Raw genomic sequence first — 18,063 nt, forward strand, 5'->3', positions numbered from 1 at the left:
TAGCAAAATAATAGCAAGCTCCATGCTCCAATGGGACATTTCTATCTGTTTGTTATCAGCATAGCAAGCTGCATCTCCCTTTGCTCCATGGTTGCTCCTAAATTTCCAGACCTGAGGTACATACTTTCAGTTTCCACTCCTTTACTAAAGTCCTTTCATACAGCTCACTTCTAAATCTTGTCTAGAAGTATTTTTACTCCCTTCCAAACCCTTTACTTCTCTAAGTGCCAAGCACTTGGCTGGCCAATATTCCCAAATCAGGCTTCAAAGAGGCGATTCCGAATTGTCTTGACTCAGGTTGTGACAGGAAGGGGCAGGGGCCCCCAAAAGCATGGTGCTCTGCTGCTGCAGGAGGGAGCAGATGGCCACCTTCCAGATGGCAGCCAACCTTGTCTCACCAACTGCAACATCTGTACCTTGAGTTACATCTCAGAGGATGGTCCTGACACAGACTGCAGGTCACTGCCCACGGCTCCCGGCCACACGGCTGCTCCACGAGCCAGAGCATTTTGCAAAATGAAGAATGACAAGCCTGAAAAAAGGTTACGACTAATTAAAGTTTGTAGCAGGGCACGGTTGAAAGAGAGTTCAAAAGTAGATGTTAGGGAGAAATCCATCTTAAATATATATATTTTAAATGTTTCTCCAATCCAGTGTTTTGTCCCCAGCCACAAACATGCCTGGCTTTCCACATGGCACCTTGCAAACCTGGAATTAAGATGTGAACCATGCAAACCCAACCAACCCTGATGGTTTTGCTTCCAGGTCACCCCATGTCACAGAACGAGCTCATTTTTCAGCTTCCAGACCAAAAGTCTCTAACAGCACTACAAGAGCATTCAAAATGGACTGGATCCAGCTTTAAACATGATAAACTTCCCAAGGCTCAGTGAAACAGTGGTCAATGAATTTTAGCTTCAAGTAGCAAAGAGTAATTTGTGAGTCCTGTACCATCTAAGTCTAATTTTAACACAGCCACAAATTATATTGTTTCTTCACATGAACTTAATTCTACTCCTCGTTGGGGCAGTTAAACTTGAAACCTACCAACAGGAAAGTAACTAAACATTTTTTTCTGCCACAATAAGAGGCTGATGTGAATTAATGGTTTCACCAGTTTTAGAGTATATATTCATCTACAGTTTATTTAATAAATTTAAAAATTAAAATCTTGCTGCTTTCTTATTCTGAATGCATAACCTCCTCAAAAAGGAGGTCCTTCCAGACATTTAAAAGGAAAAAAGTGTGTTTTACAATAGGAAAAGGGAGCACACTGCATTTCAAATCCATTAAAATATAAAATTCTGGTTACAGGCTCAACAATCTGCCTAATTAGTTTTTTCCAATTAGCAGGATGCTCTAACCTCTTTAATAAGACTTCTGTGGACAGAATGTTCCATACTGGTTATCCATCTGAGGAAAAAACTAAACAAATACTTCTGAAGTGCAGCTAATAGAACAAACGTGGCTGGGCTTCATGGTCAGAAGGCTGCTCTGGCATGTAATACTAGCAATCTGCAAAAACATGAAATATTCTACCTTGGATACACTACTGCTCACAATAAACACTCCTTTGGATTTCAAAGGCATAAATGAAAGATACTATATGCAAGAGTCCATGAAGTTACAGTTTTAAACCACATGCTGGAAGGCAAAATAAATAAAATAATATTTTAAAAAATAAAATTAAAATCAAAATAAAATAGGCATTGACCAGACACCATAGAAAAGTGAACTGAAGAGATAATGGGAAGGCAAATACCACAGTGATGCTGTAAGAACGCAGAGTGTGGTTGCAAAGCTCTTTGGCTGCACAGCAAAGCATTTGCTGGGTGCACACAGCTTTTGTATCTTCCTCTTCATCATTCAGAGCCTTAATCTGTACCTAGCAATTAATAGGCAGCAGTATTGTCTCCAAATCCTGTTTTATCCAACAAAAACCATTTTCATGATTCCTCTATATCAACCATGCTGTTTAAAAACTATGGGTTAAGAGAAATGGGGAGCCCCAGCAGTATCTGTGACCAGAGGAAAACCCTGGAGATAAAGAAAACCCAGTCCCCTGCTCCATTAGGAGTTTGCAGAGCAGCTGCTGAGCTTCATCTCAACAGCTGAAATATCCTTTATACTCCTTAAAAACGCAGGAAGCACACAAGCATCTCAAACTCCCTCCCTGCCACCAATTCATTCACCCCGATTCCACCCGTGGCCCCAACATGTTGGTCTCATCACCCATCAGCAGACAGGAAAACTATTATACCCTTCCCTTTTTTCCAATCAGTATCTAGGAAAACAAGAGCCATGTGCAAAATATAATCTAAGAACAGTCCCTTGAAAACCTCCTGCTAATGACAGGAGGTACAGAGGCACCATAAATATTGACTTCAAACACGCTGAGCCCCAGAGACCCCACGCACTCCACAATGTCAATGACCTTCCATGCAGCTGTTAGCATTGGAAATTAGGATTTTTCAAGTACAGATGCTTACTTTAATGCTGAATTTATATTCCACTCATCATAGCATAGCGTGGTTAACAGTTGGACTTGATGCTCTTAGAGGTTTTTGCCAACCTTAACGACTCTGAGTCTATGATTAAAATTTAATATTTTTCTTCTGTACTAAAATGTAAAACTATATAAAAATATTTTCCAGTGTGTTTACACCAGAATGAGTTTTAATTCAATGCAAGACCATGCTCCAGGTTCTCTGCTCCATGATAGAAAAAAATGGAAGAAAATGTAGGTTTCACTATTTCTAACTCATGATGCCATTTTCAATAATTACATTAAACTCTAGTTTTCCAGATTATTTTGTGGCAAATTACTCTTTTCTGACACTCCTCCCTACCACTCCTGCCTATGGAGCTTTTGGGGAAAAAACCTGAGGTCTGTGTTTACAACACTTCAGACCTGAATGCTTCTACAGCCACAGAAACCACTGAAAACCAATTCCAGATCTGGGCCCACAGGATCCTCTGCAGGGCTGGTACAAAACCTCAGAAAAGCAAATTCTGCTGCAAGCCAGATTCCACCTTGAGTAGGTGGCAACACAACAGTCTGGAGGAGGTAAAGGTGAGGGCTGTGTAACCAAGTCCTCTTCCAAAAAAGCCTTTTGAGTGGAAAACATCACTTGAGTCAGCAGTAACCACAAGGACCAGCTGACCCCACACAAGTGAACTTCTCCCAGTCAGGACCTTGAAAATTCCTGGAAGTCATGGAGAAACACGAGGACACCAAATATTTGCTCCTGGGATAACTGAGAGTCACAAATACCAAGAGGTGCCCAACGCCTGATGGTAACTCAAGTTCCTCCCAAAGCACCTACCCACTTTTTTTCCTCCCACTTTGACACCCCACAGCTAAGACCTGAGGATGTAACAATAAATTGGAACCAACTTCAGTCTAGGACAAAGAAAGAATTCAAAGTGGTAAAGTAAAAAAGAAAAGAAACACAAGAAAATGGTCACTCTACTACCAAAGGGAAAAAAAAAAAAACCTTAAAAAACCTGCCAAAATCACCCCCAAAATTCACCTTTTCCTGCATAGTTTTAGTGTCTTTAGCAATATTTCTCAAAATGCATTTGGCAGATAAAATTTTTAACTGTTAGGCTTTTAATAAAATTGACTACCAGGAAATTTCTGCATTAAAAATAATTTAAAATAATTCAGTTCCTCAGGGTTTAAGCATAGAGATGTCGCCATGCATGCTAACTGCTCCATGTTTAGTGAGTTACAACTCTTCTGTCAGGAGTAGGAAATGCATTTTGCACACAAAAGCCAAAGGCACTGTCAAACCTGCAGCAATCTGCAGAACATTTGGAAAAAAATGCCTGCAAACTAACTGTTACTAGATAATGGTACCATCTATCATTCTTAAATTCCATCTTTAATTAAAAATGGGATATTCTCTTACATAAATAAAAAATTACAGATGTTCTCAAATTACTCCCCTTCATTTTTTTAGTTTTCCATATATTATATACATAGAGTTACTTGTTCAGAATTTTTTCATGTTATTACATAATACCTTAATACATAAAGATTTTTCCATATTCTAACTAGATACACATAATTTTCCATAGCGTATGCTATATTAAAAAATATTAGCACTCAAGAAAACACATTAACAGAAACTAGTAGGAATGCCATTTAACTGCAAGAAAAATAGAATTTGAAATGAATTTTCTATTGTTCTACCCATAATCATTTACACCTTTTCTTTTTAAAACATTTGGTAAATCACTAATTTAAAGGACTGATGTAGTTACATCAGGTAAGGTGGTGTGAAACATTAGCTCCACTCCAAATACATTTTTCCCCATATAATTCTTTGACATATTTTTAAAAGAAATTAATTCTTCCAGTTATTCTGCAACAAGAAAACCACATATTTGCTTTTGATGTTGTGTCCACTGCTGTTTCCTTCATCCTTTCTTCAAGTTGCAACTAGACAGAAATATAAGTTCAAGTGTGCAACAAGTAAAATGGAAATTAAGAGAGCTAAAAGAAAAAATGATGAACAAGAAGGCAAGGTTATAAACATAAACAATAAAAGCAGTCAGTGCTCTGAAATGGAAAGCATTCTTTAAAATGACTGTGTCCACTGGACCATCAGAGTAAATGTGCAGGAGGAAGGGAGGAAAAGACAGGGACAAAGGACAAAGGCAAGAAAGGAAAAATACGGTCCAAGGGAATAAAGAAATCGTGGAAATCTTCATTACAGAACGATGAACAAAAAAAAGCCTTTCAGTTGCTTTGTATTCATCAAAGATATTCCAATTAATAGATGCAATGTATGTATTCCTAATTGTTTTTTGTAGGGAAGTTAAATTCATCATCATAATGACTCAAAGCCAACCAATACTTAGGCTGAGATGTATTAAAGGGAAGAGGAGGAGGAAATAAATTGATCAAACTGGTATGGGGGAGTCAGAAGTTGATCCTAAATTAAATGTTTTCCATTGTGGTACAATTTGGCACAAACTCCTGCTTAGGTATGTGTTGTGTGTTTAGGGAAGAAACAAGATAATAACGCACAAAATTAAGTGGTTTCTGTGTCAATTTAGATTAATATTCCTGTTTGATACAGAATGGAATTTATGAAGCAACCATCCATCCACAACCACCGTGCCTCAGCTCACACCAGAGTGGGCTCCAAGATCATGGCCTGAGCCCCTCGGATGGCACAGCACCAGCAGGTGATGCCCTTGGAGAGCAACCAATGGACCCCAGCCTTGTCTTAGGGACAGTCATTCCCTAATCCCAGAGGCAGTCCTGCAATCCCAGAGCAATCCAGACGATAAAACCAGAAAACACCTTTGGACACATTTTCCAGAGTGACCATGGACCTTCAAAATCTACACTGAAACTCATGGACACCCACAGCAGGTGCTAACAGCCCTCAGCTGGCATGAAAAGCAGATGTAGAAAAAGAATCCTAGAATGGTTTGGTTGGAAGGGACCTTAAAGATCATCCAGTTCCAAATCCCTGCCACAGGAACCTTGGGGGCTCCAAGGCCCATCCAAGCTGGCTCTCAGGTAGAGGCACATGGGCTGAAAAAGGTAAGGAAAGGCCTCTGGATTCACTCTGCTGAAGACTGGAAGCTGAGATGTCACACCTATTGAAATATTGAAACTAAGACTTTCAAACTTCAGTGTGTTTGGGTCAAGTTAAAGCTTACCCAAAAAATCCCCAAAAGTATATGTATTTATATTAGCACTAAGGTAGATCTTCTCCCAGAATTGCTTTGCTAAAAACAGTTTGTACAATGCAAAATTCTTTTACATCATGCATCAATTCACAAAACACAGTCTAGTTGTGAGTACTCATTAAGAAAATTAGTTGTTTATGACACTAGAACACAAAGCTATAAATCTAAATCATGTACAAAGCAAGTATCTGACAAAATTTGTAATATTTACTTCTTAGTTAAAACAAAAAAAAAAAACCAGCCAGATTAGGAAAAAAATGCAGCAGCAAAAAAAAAAGGGAAAAATCAATATTTTTCTCTTTATTAGATGCAAACTAAAGCTTTTTTTACTTTCCCTTTGGAAGATCAAATTAGTGTTATGGGCTGGAATGACAATGAATTGTGGAAAGTATCACATTCTTTATAATATAGTAGTGTATATGTTTGTTATTTGAAAATAGAAATGTAATCCATAACTAATCTAGAAATAAAATATATACACAGCAACCATTTAAAAGGACAGATAAAATCCTCATTAAAATCCTAAGTGCAGAAATACTGAATCATAATGCACAATTTCATTACATTTTACTGCCAGCAATGTAAATATCAATTCTCCAGGTGATTCATAAAATTCATTTTAGAAAGAAAAATAAGGATTTCACCCGGCATTTGAGAACATAAAGGAAAACACATGCTAGGGTTTGAAAACCCAGACTGTTCTTTCCTTCTCTCATCAGAATATTTTGCTGGAATTTCAGCAAATCTTTGACACATCAAACAGACAACTGCCATTTCACATTAGCACTTTGTACAGATCACCCAGCAGTCCCAGCCCGCGTCCTCCCCGGCCCCGCACCTCTCCCCGCATCGTCCTCATCATTCCCAGCTCACTTCTGCCAAAACTCAGCTCCCATATATGCACCTCCCCTGACTTCAAAGGAAGGAGCCTGCATTTAAACTCATCTAAACCCTCTTTTAACTATCCAAATTGTGAAATTGCCTAATAATGGGAGTGTATTTAAGGGAAAAAAAAAAAAAAAAAAAAAGCATGTTGGACAAATTAACCAAGTAAAGTTTTTGGAGGGAAGAGTGCATGTGGGGGTTTCCACACAAAAACGTAAAGAAAACCTGTCACTTTTAAAATGAATAGCTACCATCTGCCAGCATTTTATCTGAGGCAAAGTTGATTAATGCAAAGTGAATGTTTAAGATCACATTGCTGTCTGCCTGAATAAATTTCAGGTAGTTTACTTGGGAGGTTTTTTTGTCCTGGTTCTTAGAAGATTTTTTTGCCGTTCTTATTGGATCGCCCCCTCCAAGTTTTTCGGCAGCCAGAGCTAAGAATAAAAAAACATTTGTTCTTAAATCATGGTGCTGTACAAGGACTTTTGAGCACCAGAGCATTGTTTCTGGCCCTTCAGAGCAAGAGAATTCATCTCCCTCAAAAGGACATCCCACCTCCTTCATCAGCTTCACAAAAACTTTTCAGGCAGCCTCTCTTCCATCACATTGAAAAGGAAATTTTCGCAGTCTGGTTGTGAGCAGAGAAACAACAGCAGTGCTGTTATCCTCAATAGGAAGTGATTTTGCCTCTAGACACTCCCTAATTTTTTACCTTATTTTTTACTGGGTTAAGCCTGCAGAATTAATTATTTTTTACCAATTATTTAATCATTCGCTTTTATTTACACTATCTTTACCATTTATAAAAAAGCAAATTCATTATGATTCCAAACCCTTTTCCAATTAACTTTCACACCTTGATCTATATTAGCAGTCTGCTAAAAATCATTCTCAAATCCATTTGATAATGCACTCCCCTTCCCAAATTCTCTTTGACCGTTAACATTTTTCAGAAGAACCTTCCAGAACAGGTTTGGGGTGATATTAACCTAAATCAAACAAAACCCAGTTTTACACACGCATTCCCCATGTTACGTTTTTCCAGCATCAGATGGCCTCCAAGTTCTCCCTCAGCAGAGAGAATTTCACACCCCTTATCCAGGCTGGGACACCCTCTATTATCCAGGGCTACAGCAGTGGAGGGCATCATCTGTGCTGAGCGGTGGAGCTTCGTGCCATTCCATATGGACGTGTATTCTCTGTGCTTGCACTCAAAGCTGGCTGGACACCAGCCAGCTCTGGTCAGAAGTCACTAAGTTGTTTTAGCTCAGTACATGGTGCCTGTGTCTCGTATCTCAGTAGGGTTTATTGGTTGAGGCTCAACGTGGTGCTAGGACGGCCATCTGGCCCCCGGAGCGGAGCGAACTCCCAGCCAGCTCCCTCGGAGCGTGGGCAGGACAAACGTGTGTGCGTTTGCACCAGCCCGTGTGAACTAACCTGGGTGAACTCAAAATGGTTTGTTCGGGGGGGAAAAACACGAGCAAGTTTAGCACTAATGGAATTAAAGCAGTAATGACCCTTTGTTCTGCAAGGGAGCAGAAAAGTGGAGCGCAGAGCGAAGCAGGGGCTCCCACACCTTCCTTTAGGCACCTCCACAACAAGGTGAGAATGTGGAGATTTGTACTCATCAGTGAGTTACACCCATGTGGTATTTTTAATCAAAAAAGTGTTTAAGGCCAGCTTGGATAGGGATTGGAGAAACCTGCTCTAGTGGAAGGTGCCCCTGCCCATGGCAAAGGGGTTGGAACGACATGGTCACCTGCAACCCAACCCAGACTGTGATTATGTGTTTCTAGGAGGCCTGAGCCCTGTCCTTATGGCATACTGGATATTACATTTAGTCTCCTTATATATTCCTGCCTTTACATCAGCTCATCAAAGCACAAGGGATCTCTAGGAGCACATTCCCTTCCCTTCCAGAAGCACATCCCACTGTGCCCCACACAAAACTGCAGTTAAAACACAAAAAGCAACAGACAGAGGGTGAAACCAAGACAACCTCTGGGCAGAAAATTATTCAGTAATTCCAAAGAGATGTCCCATCTTCAAATGCAGTGAATTTGAGCAGCAACATCAAAATACACACTCTTAGTAGTTAATGCTATAATTAAGGTTTATGTTTATTCACCTATATATAGAAGCAAACACCATAAAATATGCCCAAAAAATCCCAAACAGTATCAGACAAACTTTTAATTTATAGGTAATTGGTTATCTTCTTTTAACTAATGTACTATTCAGACATATAATTTATTTATTCCTTACCTGTGCATTATAAGGGTCAAATTCTAGGATGGCCTTTAATGTAGGACAAATTATTGCAGTTCCTAGAAAGATTATATAAACATTTCCAGTATTTTACAGAAAGATGTAAACAGGCAGAAATGTTTCCAGCAAAAATGGGTATCTATGTATTCAGATTTAATGAAATTTGCCCTACCCTGCTTTGAGTTACATCCTCAAACACCTACTCCAGGGCATGCAGGAATGTTTCTGAAAACAAAACATCTAGAAAACAGTTAAATCCTCAAGCTTGCAAATGGTCACACATCCACACAGTGTTGTGTTTTCAGTAGGATTGAAATACTCACTGGAAAAAAAAAAAAATTAAAGGGTTGCTTTTTTAAGATATTTAGGGGACACAGCCCACCAGAATTCACTCTACAATAATGCATTTTCTCCTTATAGAACAAAAGCATCAGATCTGAAACAGTCTTAAATCTAGTTAAATTTTAATAGAATATTAAAAAAAAATAAAATCAAGAAACAACCACATCTACATTATATACTGTTGAAATGTACTCTCCTTTGCTGAACACCACCCCAGCTTGGGGTTTTTTTTCCAGAGCTCTATTAATTGAAAACAATAATTTGTTTTCTCTTTTGCAAAACGTAAAAAGCACAGAATTTGTCTTTAAAATATAGTTGTCAGATATCAAGGGGTATATATATGCTAACATTTACCCTAGGGGTATTTCAGGGCTAGAATCTGTTACAAATAAAATCTTTATTCATATGAACAGCTACCTGGGGGGCAATACTGAATGTTGTACATAATATTTATATATATATATATTTAAAATACTATAGCAGTGCTATTAAAACACACTGGAAGCTACACTGAATTTAGTCACTCTGTTTTACAGTTTTATGCTACTAACTTTTTGGAGATTGAATTGTTTTGTAGGATAGCTCCTAGAAAATAAACTCCTTTCATCTAATGTATCATACCAATGTTTTGCTATCTGTAATTTAATAGACTGCTCACTGTAATAAAGAAAATAATTAGAGGAAAAATAAAAGCATTTTTGTTTTTCATTAAATTGTGCAACAGTATTTTCAAATTTGAGAACTTTCCTGGAATTAAGAATTTTTAAAAGGCTAAAAAAATTTCTTCTTTTACATGCTATCTAGAATTACAGAATAGTCACTGTGTGCTATGGAAAACAACTTTAGGCTAAAAATCAGACACCCACATTTATCAAGAGGCTGAACTGTCTGAGGAAGTTGGGAGACAAAGCAGCTCTGCAGAGTGCCAGCAGCCTGAGGAGGCTCTGCTGGACCTTCCAAGTCCACAGAATGAAGATAATATCCCACCAACTGCTAGCAAAACTCTCAGATGGTTGAAAACCTTGTCTAGAGAAAGCAGACAGTAATTCCTCCCTTTTTCAGTGCACTTCAGATGCTGTGATTTGGAGACTGCCACCACAAGAACGAAACTCCTCGTACTAAACATCCAAACACCTTCTTTTCAATTAAGGAAAAATCATCTGTGACTCTACAGCAATTGAAACTCAGTCTGTGGCTGCTGCACATCAATCTATGTGATCGTTCCAAGATCTCTAGGCAAGTGATCCACCTTTAAATTCTCCTCCTGGCCTTCTAAGTTGAAGAGATTCTGCATGCTTGGGCTTCCCACTCCTCAGGGCTCCCATGCTCCTCTCAGGAGATGAAGGAAAGCATGAGCTGGTTTAACACATTGCTCAACATAGCCAGGGAAACAGAAAAGCAAAACTTTTCTGGAGAAATGCAGCACAGACTTTGCACTGGGGAATTAATACAAATCCAGGCAGTGCTGCAGATCAAACCCCGAGTGTCCGATATCTCCCGTACCAGCTCTGTGTGTTCCCTGTGGAGGGTGAGGACACCTTCTCCCTGTGACAATCCTGGGGAGATCTCCACGTTCCTGGGAACATCATGTTCCTGCACACCAAGAGAATGGCCGTACAGTTCACAAAAGTAACATTAAATGCCCTGTTCGTTACCAGCTCAGCTTTCGTTTGTGCTCAAGGGAGGACACGTCTGTTCTCTGATAAAACAATTAGCAAGTTCATCACAGAAACTCTCTGCTCACTGCAGAGTGTCTGAATTTAACATCTACGGCTCTGTACTGCATCCTTTGTTTCAAAAGCACTTTTTAAGACTATTCCTTAACTCTCAGAGTGTCACATATAAACTAACAAACCTTCCTGCTCACAAAAATCAGCTTATATGGATAGAAGTCTAAGTCCTGTAAAACATATCTATATTACTCCTCTAAAATGCATCTAACATCAGACTTAACATCAGTATTACTTCTCACACACAGCAGGATCTCGAAATAAAGGACAGTTTGAACATAAAGATTAAGTAAGGCAGCTCCATTATCACAAGTGTTTGCTCTTGAAATATCCGTGACCTTTCTGTACTACTAAATATACAAATAAAAACAAGGTATTTACGAAATGTCACATTTATGGAAAGCACTTATAAAACAAAGGGGGTTTTTTTTGTAAATAATATCAGTATTATAAGTAATGCAAATTTGGTATTTTCCACGACCCCACAAGAAGGTTGAAATATTTTAATGTGCAATGCTAAACACGCAGTATTGCCAGTTTACAATGGAATTTTGTCTTTACAAACTGCTACCTGGGAAGCTGATCTTCAGTGGTTATTAGAAAGCTTAGAAATAACAGGATTAAAATTAATTTTAATCAATGTGTTTTCTAATAGGAGAGTAGTCATCCTTACTAGGTTGAATGTGATGCACCCATACTTTCAATTCAATAAAATAATTGAAACATTCAACTACAAAACAAGCATTAAAAATGTGCAAATAAAGTAGAAAGTACCTCTAATCAGTTTTCCTCTCACCAGCCATATAAGCCCTTGACCCTAAAATTTTATGCTGCCTGCGAGGACAAGGTACAAATTCTATTTTAACCATCTCATCTTTGTCACCTTTGACTGTTTGATTCCCTCTGCTCCAACCCGAACAGCACCAGCAAAGAAAATGCTTTCCTCTCCTTAAGATGCTCCATTGGTTAGATCAGATTTATTTGCTGTCAGTAAAGGTTGTATTTGCACATAAGTCTATGACAGATTGCAAGTTTATTAACTTCATGTGAGTTTTCAGGCTGCTGGGTTGAGGTTTTTTTGTTGGGTTGTTGGGTTTTTTGTGGGATTTTGCTTTTTTTGGTTTGTTTTTTTTTTTGTCAGCGCTCCCTCCCCCTTTCCCCAAGATGTGGGTTACTTGACAAATTGGAGTTAAGTTATCTTAGGTCAATGTAACTGTAAGTTAAACTAATGAAGTGTATGTCTATGAGTGATGTCTGATTAGTTTAATGCAGTTAGTGCTGGACAGCTTGGGCTGCTGACCTTGAAGGAACACAGATAACATTGTGATGCGTTGGAGGATGTGGTTGTGATACAAGACAAATTTACATAACAGTTTGTCATGTACACTCCTCCAAAACAAAACTGTTGCAAAAAGAAAGCAAGAGGAAACCAACACTAAATGCCTCGCACAAGACAAAATGGGGAAAATTAATTATAACGTTTGGCTTGAGGTGGGAGATTATTTTAAATGGGAGCCAAAAGCGGGCACAGGAAAGGTGTACATTTACACAATATGTGTTCCAAGATGGCTTAGACATTGTGCTGGGTAACACTGAGCAAATGCAGCCTTCTACAGCACAAATCTACTCTTGAAAAATGGTATTCCTTCCTCAGGAAGCACCTACTCTCTCACAGTAAAAAATACCAGACCCAGTTCTGCACTGTGACTCGTTGGCACATCATTCAGGTGTGCTCAGAACCCTCCTGAAGTTCATTCTGCAGCTGCTTGGGCTAAAAGAACCCTGTGCATGAACAGTCTCCCCCCATGAAGGTGCACAGTCCCCACACAATGTTCTGCATGCTGTGAGCAGAGCTCTATCTCACTGCTCCAGACAATCACCTCGCCACATCTCATCTGATCAGGTAGGCCAAGCAAAACTGCTGGGTTTAGAGACAGCTTGGCTCTGGAGGGGCTGATTCTCACTATGTGATAGCTATCTTGTCGACCTAAATCGCCTGTTTTTATCAGCCCAGGTTCTAGCTGATGGAAATTTGCTACTTACATAAATGTATAATTGACACCCACAGTTGCTGGCACGTTACTGAACCGGACAATCATTAAGATAAAACTGCTCCCTTAATCCTCCAGGTCAGCCTGAGCAGGACACTGATAAATCAGACTTGCTAATAGATACATGGGAGGGCACGTGAGGAAGCTTGCAGTGTTCACATCTGTGCCATCTCTCAGCCTAATCTGTGAAGCACAGTTTAAACCTTTCAGAATGACTGAGCTCACATGATAAATTTCAAATAAGAGATACACATACACGTATAGACATCAGGCACCCAGATATTGAGAGACTCTCATGGACTGGAGATGCAAGACAAAACAGTCCTGGAAATTCTAAATAAAACATACAATTTCTCAGTTATACCCAAGAAAAACCTGTGCTGCCCACTGCAGGGCCCTAATTGCTCTCACATACACCCTTGCATCCACACAAGGAGTGAATTCAAGAGACCTGGTTGAAGGCATCTGCGTAATTTGAGTTTAGAAATTATTCAATCCCTTGGTTACCTGTAATTAGAACTTGTTGGCACTGTTTGCATGAAATAAAGAGCAGAAGTCCGTGCCTTCCAATGCCACTTCTTGGCTGGGAGTGTGCAGAGGACACAATCTTCTTGTAGCTCTTCCTGGAGAAGATCCATCAGCTGTTTGTGGGAGCCACCATAGAAGGGTTCAATGAGAAGGACACTCATTTTCCAAGTACTTCAGAACTGTCTGAAACCTGAAAATGAAAATAGAGAAGTATTTTACTTTAGAAACATATCTTTACTATTATTATTATTGTTACCACTTAAAATTATATTGGAAGAAGAAATATACTGCAAGGCCTTGTAATATATCCTTAATATTATAGTAATGTGTTTACTTCAGAAAAGGCAACTTAGAAATTATGATGACTAGATTATTTTGACCTTTAAAAGATACTGTCTGTAAATTTTAAATGAATGAAAATGTGCAAGACTTAGGAACACATTGTACTTTGAATTTATGGGTTTGTTTTCAATCCGATATTTAAAAACAGCTTTACTTTACACACTAACTCCCTAATACAGTCAATTATTCCATAACTTAGAATGTAGCTTATTCATTCATTCTCCTTTTCCTGGTGGCAGAGAAAATTAAAGAGCAATTCAAACACACTTCAGCCAGAATAGTTGCCAGTGACAGTGATTTGGGTGAGACACTTAAAGGCAGAGAGCAGCTTGGGGAGGTGCAGTTGGGGCATTCCCCAGGACACCCTCCTGCATTGTTTGTTGCTGGGATCACAACCCCAGCAACAACAGGAGATGTAAACCACCTTATTTCTTCTGAGTACTCCAAAGTGTGGGTGGAAGAGAACACTAGAGGAGGCACAAGGAAGCTCTGAGACAAAAAGCCACAGAGCTGCTCACAAACAGGATGCAGAACATGCTGCCCAAAGCGAGGGGACAGATGAAAACCCGGTGACTATTGCTCATCGCCCTCATGAGTCACACCCTTGGGGTACTCAAAAGCTGCTTTTCACATGCTTCGAGCAAAGCCACCACACACAAAACCCTGAAAGGTGTTCACCATCCACAAACACCTCTCTCATGGTTTCCCTCTCAACACTCCCTAAGAATGATGGACTCCCTGCTAAACGCAGTTACTCCGGACTCGTGTTTGACAATGTACATTGCAAGACCTTACACCCATTTCCTGACCTGCAATTTCTAGTGGTTTCAGACTGTAATCCTTATCTTACCAAAACCTCTGGTGACAAGAAATGAGAATTCAACGGAGAACTATATACTCTCCTGAAAATCTCAATCATCATCTCAACCATAGCTGAGAAATTTAGTTTGATTCAAGAGCAGGTTAAAAATATTATGTATTCTATAATCATGGGGCAGAAAACAAAAAGCCTTTTAAGTGCAGTGTGGCTATCAAAAGATCAGTTAACCAGCAACAAAAATCCAAACACTGAATCAATTTAATTGGGAGACAAAACATAATAAACCTTTAGGTTTATGTTGTGTTGTTGGCCCACCATGGAGCCAGATGAAATGGTGATGTAGAGCTTCTGGGTCACCACAGAACAATCAGCAAAAGAAAAAACACTCCATGCTCCAACTTTCCTAATCCAGCCTGGATTCAGGTTATCATTTGCTCTATTATTTACTCCTCCGTAATATTTCAAATAAATTACTTGTTTTAACAAATGCATTCTTTGCAAAACCAAAAGGAAAGCCATCTGGAAGCAGATACTTCACTCCATTTTGGAGCTTGCTTCTTTTCAGGTAGCAAAGCAGTTTCTGATCTCTTTTTCACTGACCTAATTTCAAAAAAATCACACTTTTGAGATCACTGACGTTTTCTGAATTTACAATGATGTAACCAAAATCATACTCTCTCCTCCAAAGCCCTTTTGGAGCCTGCAGGGTAATAACTGCTATAAAAACACAAGCTGTGGCTTAGAATCTGCACTATTCACCTAAAGAACAATTTGTAATTAATCATGCTATGCTTGTCATCAAATGCCACCGAAAATTTAATTCAAGGGACTAAAGGGAAGCGTTTTATAAATTCAGCCCCTCAAAACGGGGTATGTGAAAAGTTGGTAAATGCCACTGAGTCAGTCACTCGGGGAGGCTTGCAACTAATTTACAAATCATTAGCAGTATCAGTAATAAAGCAATTTGTTCATGAAGCATCTGATCAGATCACACTTCACCAGACTAGTTCTGAAACTGGTTTTATCACCAGGTTCAGCTGAACCCACACTGTGCTCTTTGGTTTTATTTTGCACCAGTTTTCACTGTACATCCCTCACGGGAACAGAGAATGACTGTACGCCCTGACGGTAAGAGATTGCTCAGTCCTCGTGTTTCCTCCTGCTTAAAGACCCTGACATTTACTTCATTATTCTGCATTTACCTACCTTTAGATCTATTAGGGAAACTGCAATACAGAAGCATTACTATACAATAAACTCCCTTTGGCTATTTACATTGGGAAACTGGGTTGAATCGTGGATGTGTCGTGAAGTGGGTGTTAAGATAGCTCTTGATATGTAATTCTTCACAATAACACTCATAGACCCCGTGGCAGCAGCCCATGAGGGTGACAATCAGCAATGACACATTTTTTTTCAGAGACGACCTAAAGCTCAAAGGTTTTCTTACAAAACTCACTCACTCCAAAAAATGTAGGTACTGCTTATTGAAATCCTCACTAGCACTTGTAGGATTCTGTTGTTGTGTGATCTCTGTACATTCCCAGCAATATACACCAAATTCAATTCAGAAAAAATGTTACAATGTTATTTAAGAAGCAGTATATGGTTTATTCTATTCCTTTTTGTCATTTGTTTTTTTTAAATAAGATACTACCTACATAAGATACTACTAAAGGATAATGGCAGTACAATATATGTCACATTCACTTCAGGGCTTGACTAAGATGAAGCAACTAAAAAGTCAATATATCTTCTGTTTTTAAAAGATACACTGATAATGCTAAGGAAATTATATTACATATAACTAATAATTTCTTGTACTTAGAAAGACACAGAGGAGGTAGGACATGGTCGTTTGGCTCATATTTCACCCACATGACTTCCAGTTTTGTTCACATACAAAAATAACAGCTATTATTTTTGCTTTATTTCCCTTGACCCAGCCAAGTTAAGGTAAATATGTACCATAAACTCCTCAGAGGTCTCCAAAAGACACAGCTGATAAATGGCCTGAGAACATTCACCGTATCTGATGGAATGCAATCCTCAATTAAATATAAATCACTCCAGGTATTCTTTTCCCCATTTCAAAGAAAACAACAAATATTAGAAAAACAGAACTGCTTCCCCTTTCTCATTACAGTATTTCCTCTCTGGAGCCAGCAATCCTGGGTGTTCCTCAAACAGCTCAACCCCATCCACACGGCTGCAGGATCCTTTCCTTTGAAAATTCCCTACTCTGTCTTTACCATACAGAGCAGCACATTCCTCAGGATACACATTACATATCTGAAAAAAAAGAAATCCTTCAAAGTGGTAGCAGTGTCCAAATGACATGACTAATGCAGAGGTATATTGAAGTACTGAAAAGTGTAGGTGGGTAATTAGGTGCTGTCTCAAAGCCAGAAGCTCACGGTGACATTCAGCCAGGACTTTTGTCACTTGCTGCAGCTCTACCCCACACTGAAACATGGCACGCTATGGAGTCCCTGAAAGGGCCACTGCTGTTTGAACCAATAATTTCCTTTTAAAAGAAAGTCTGAGTACTGTTCAGAGTAATAAATAAAAATTATCTTTAAAGGCATGGAAGAATTAACTGTTCAACCAGACACAAAACCATGGCTTCTTTTTTAACTCTAGGTGAATGCCAACTTAGGTATTTTTGTTAACCAACCTAGGCAGAGAAAACCCATCATTTTCCACAATTTATTAAAGAACACACATTCACTCTTATATGCAGAAGTGTGGTTTCACAAACATCAGCACAGCTCACATCAGGAAGCCATAATTAGCTCTGTTCATTGACGTACTCAGACAACATAAATTACAGACCACGTCTAAATATCTGTCCAACAAAACAGCTGAGCAACCATCCAAACCCAAAGGAATAATTGTTAATATATTCCACAGGTAGAGATCTGCTATTAGTTACAGGAAATAAGGTATATGGTTTCAGTAATGATTGTTTTAACCGTCACAGTCCCACACATATGAGAAATTTATTCCACCGCCGTATCTGAGCACATGTGGTTCAGAGTGTTGTAACTCAACCTGCTGCAAAACCCACCAGGTACTACCTGTGGACATCGACATACTTAAACCTTTGATGGTTTCACATAAGCTCTCTGTGATGGCTGACACAGGCAAAAAATTTCCATGTTCCACATTGCAATAAAATGTGATTTTCCAAAGGACTTTTGAGCGTCCTTACCTTTCCTCCTCTGTCCCTTCTCCTTCCCATCCCTACCTGAACTGGGAATGTGCTCTAAATACACACCCAGAGATTGAAAGAGCCTGCACTGCCCTCCCACTCACAATAGTGACTCACCGAAACCCCAAAGCTGCACCTTAAACACAATCACATCTTAAGGTTTAAGCAAAA

General features: G+C 39.1%; 1 protein-coding gene across 13 annotated transcripts in view; it reads right to left on the reverse strand.

Annotated features, from left to right (window-relative positions):
* Positions 1 to 18,063, reverse strand: part of GTDC1 (glycosyltransferase like domain containing 1) — a 318,453-nt gene that overhangs the window by 252,168 nt on the left and 48,222 nt on the right. For all 13 annotated transcript variants that reach the window (XR_011680429.1, XR_011680428.1, XM_071435469.1 and 10 more), the window contains one exon: positions 13,496 to 13,706. Coding sequence is in view for 11 of the 13 variants with exons in the window: in XM_071435469.1 (XP_071291570.1) it covers positions 13,496 to 13,677 (182 nt within the window). In the remaining 2 variants the exon portion in view is untranslated. The remainder of the gene's footprint in view (positions 1 to 13,495; positions 13,707 to 18,063) is intronic.

Source organism: Agelaius tricolor, unplaced genomic scaffold (assembly GCF_023055355.1).
Source record: "Agelaius tricolor isolate 1412-34295 unplaced genomic scaffold, bAgeTri1.0.p SCAF_10, whole genome shotgun sequence".
Lineage (NCBI taxonomy): Eukaryota > Metazoa > Chordata > Aves > Passeriformes > Icteridae > Agelaius > Agelaius tricolor.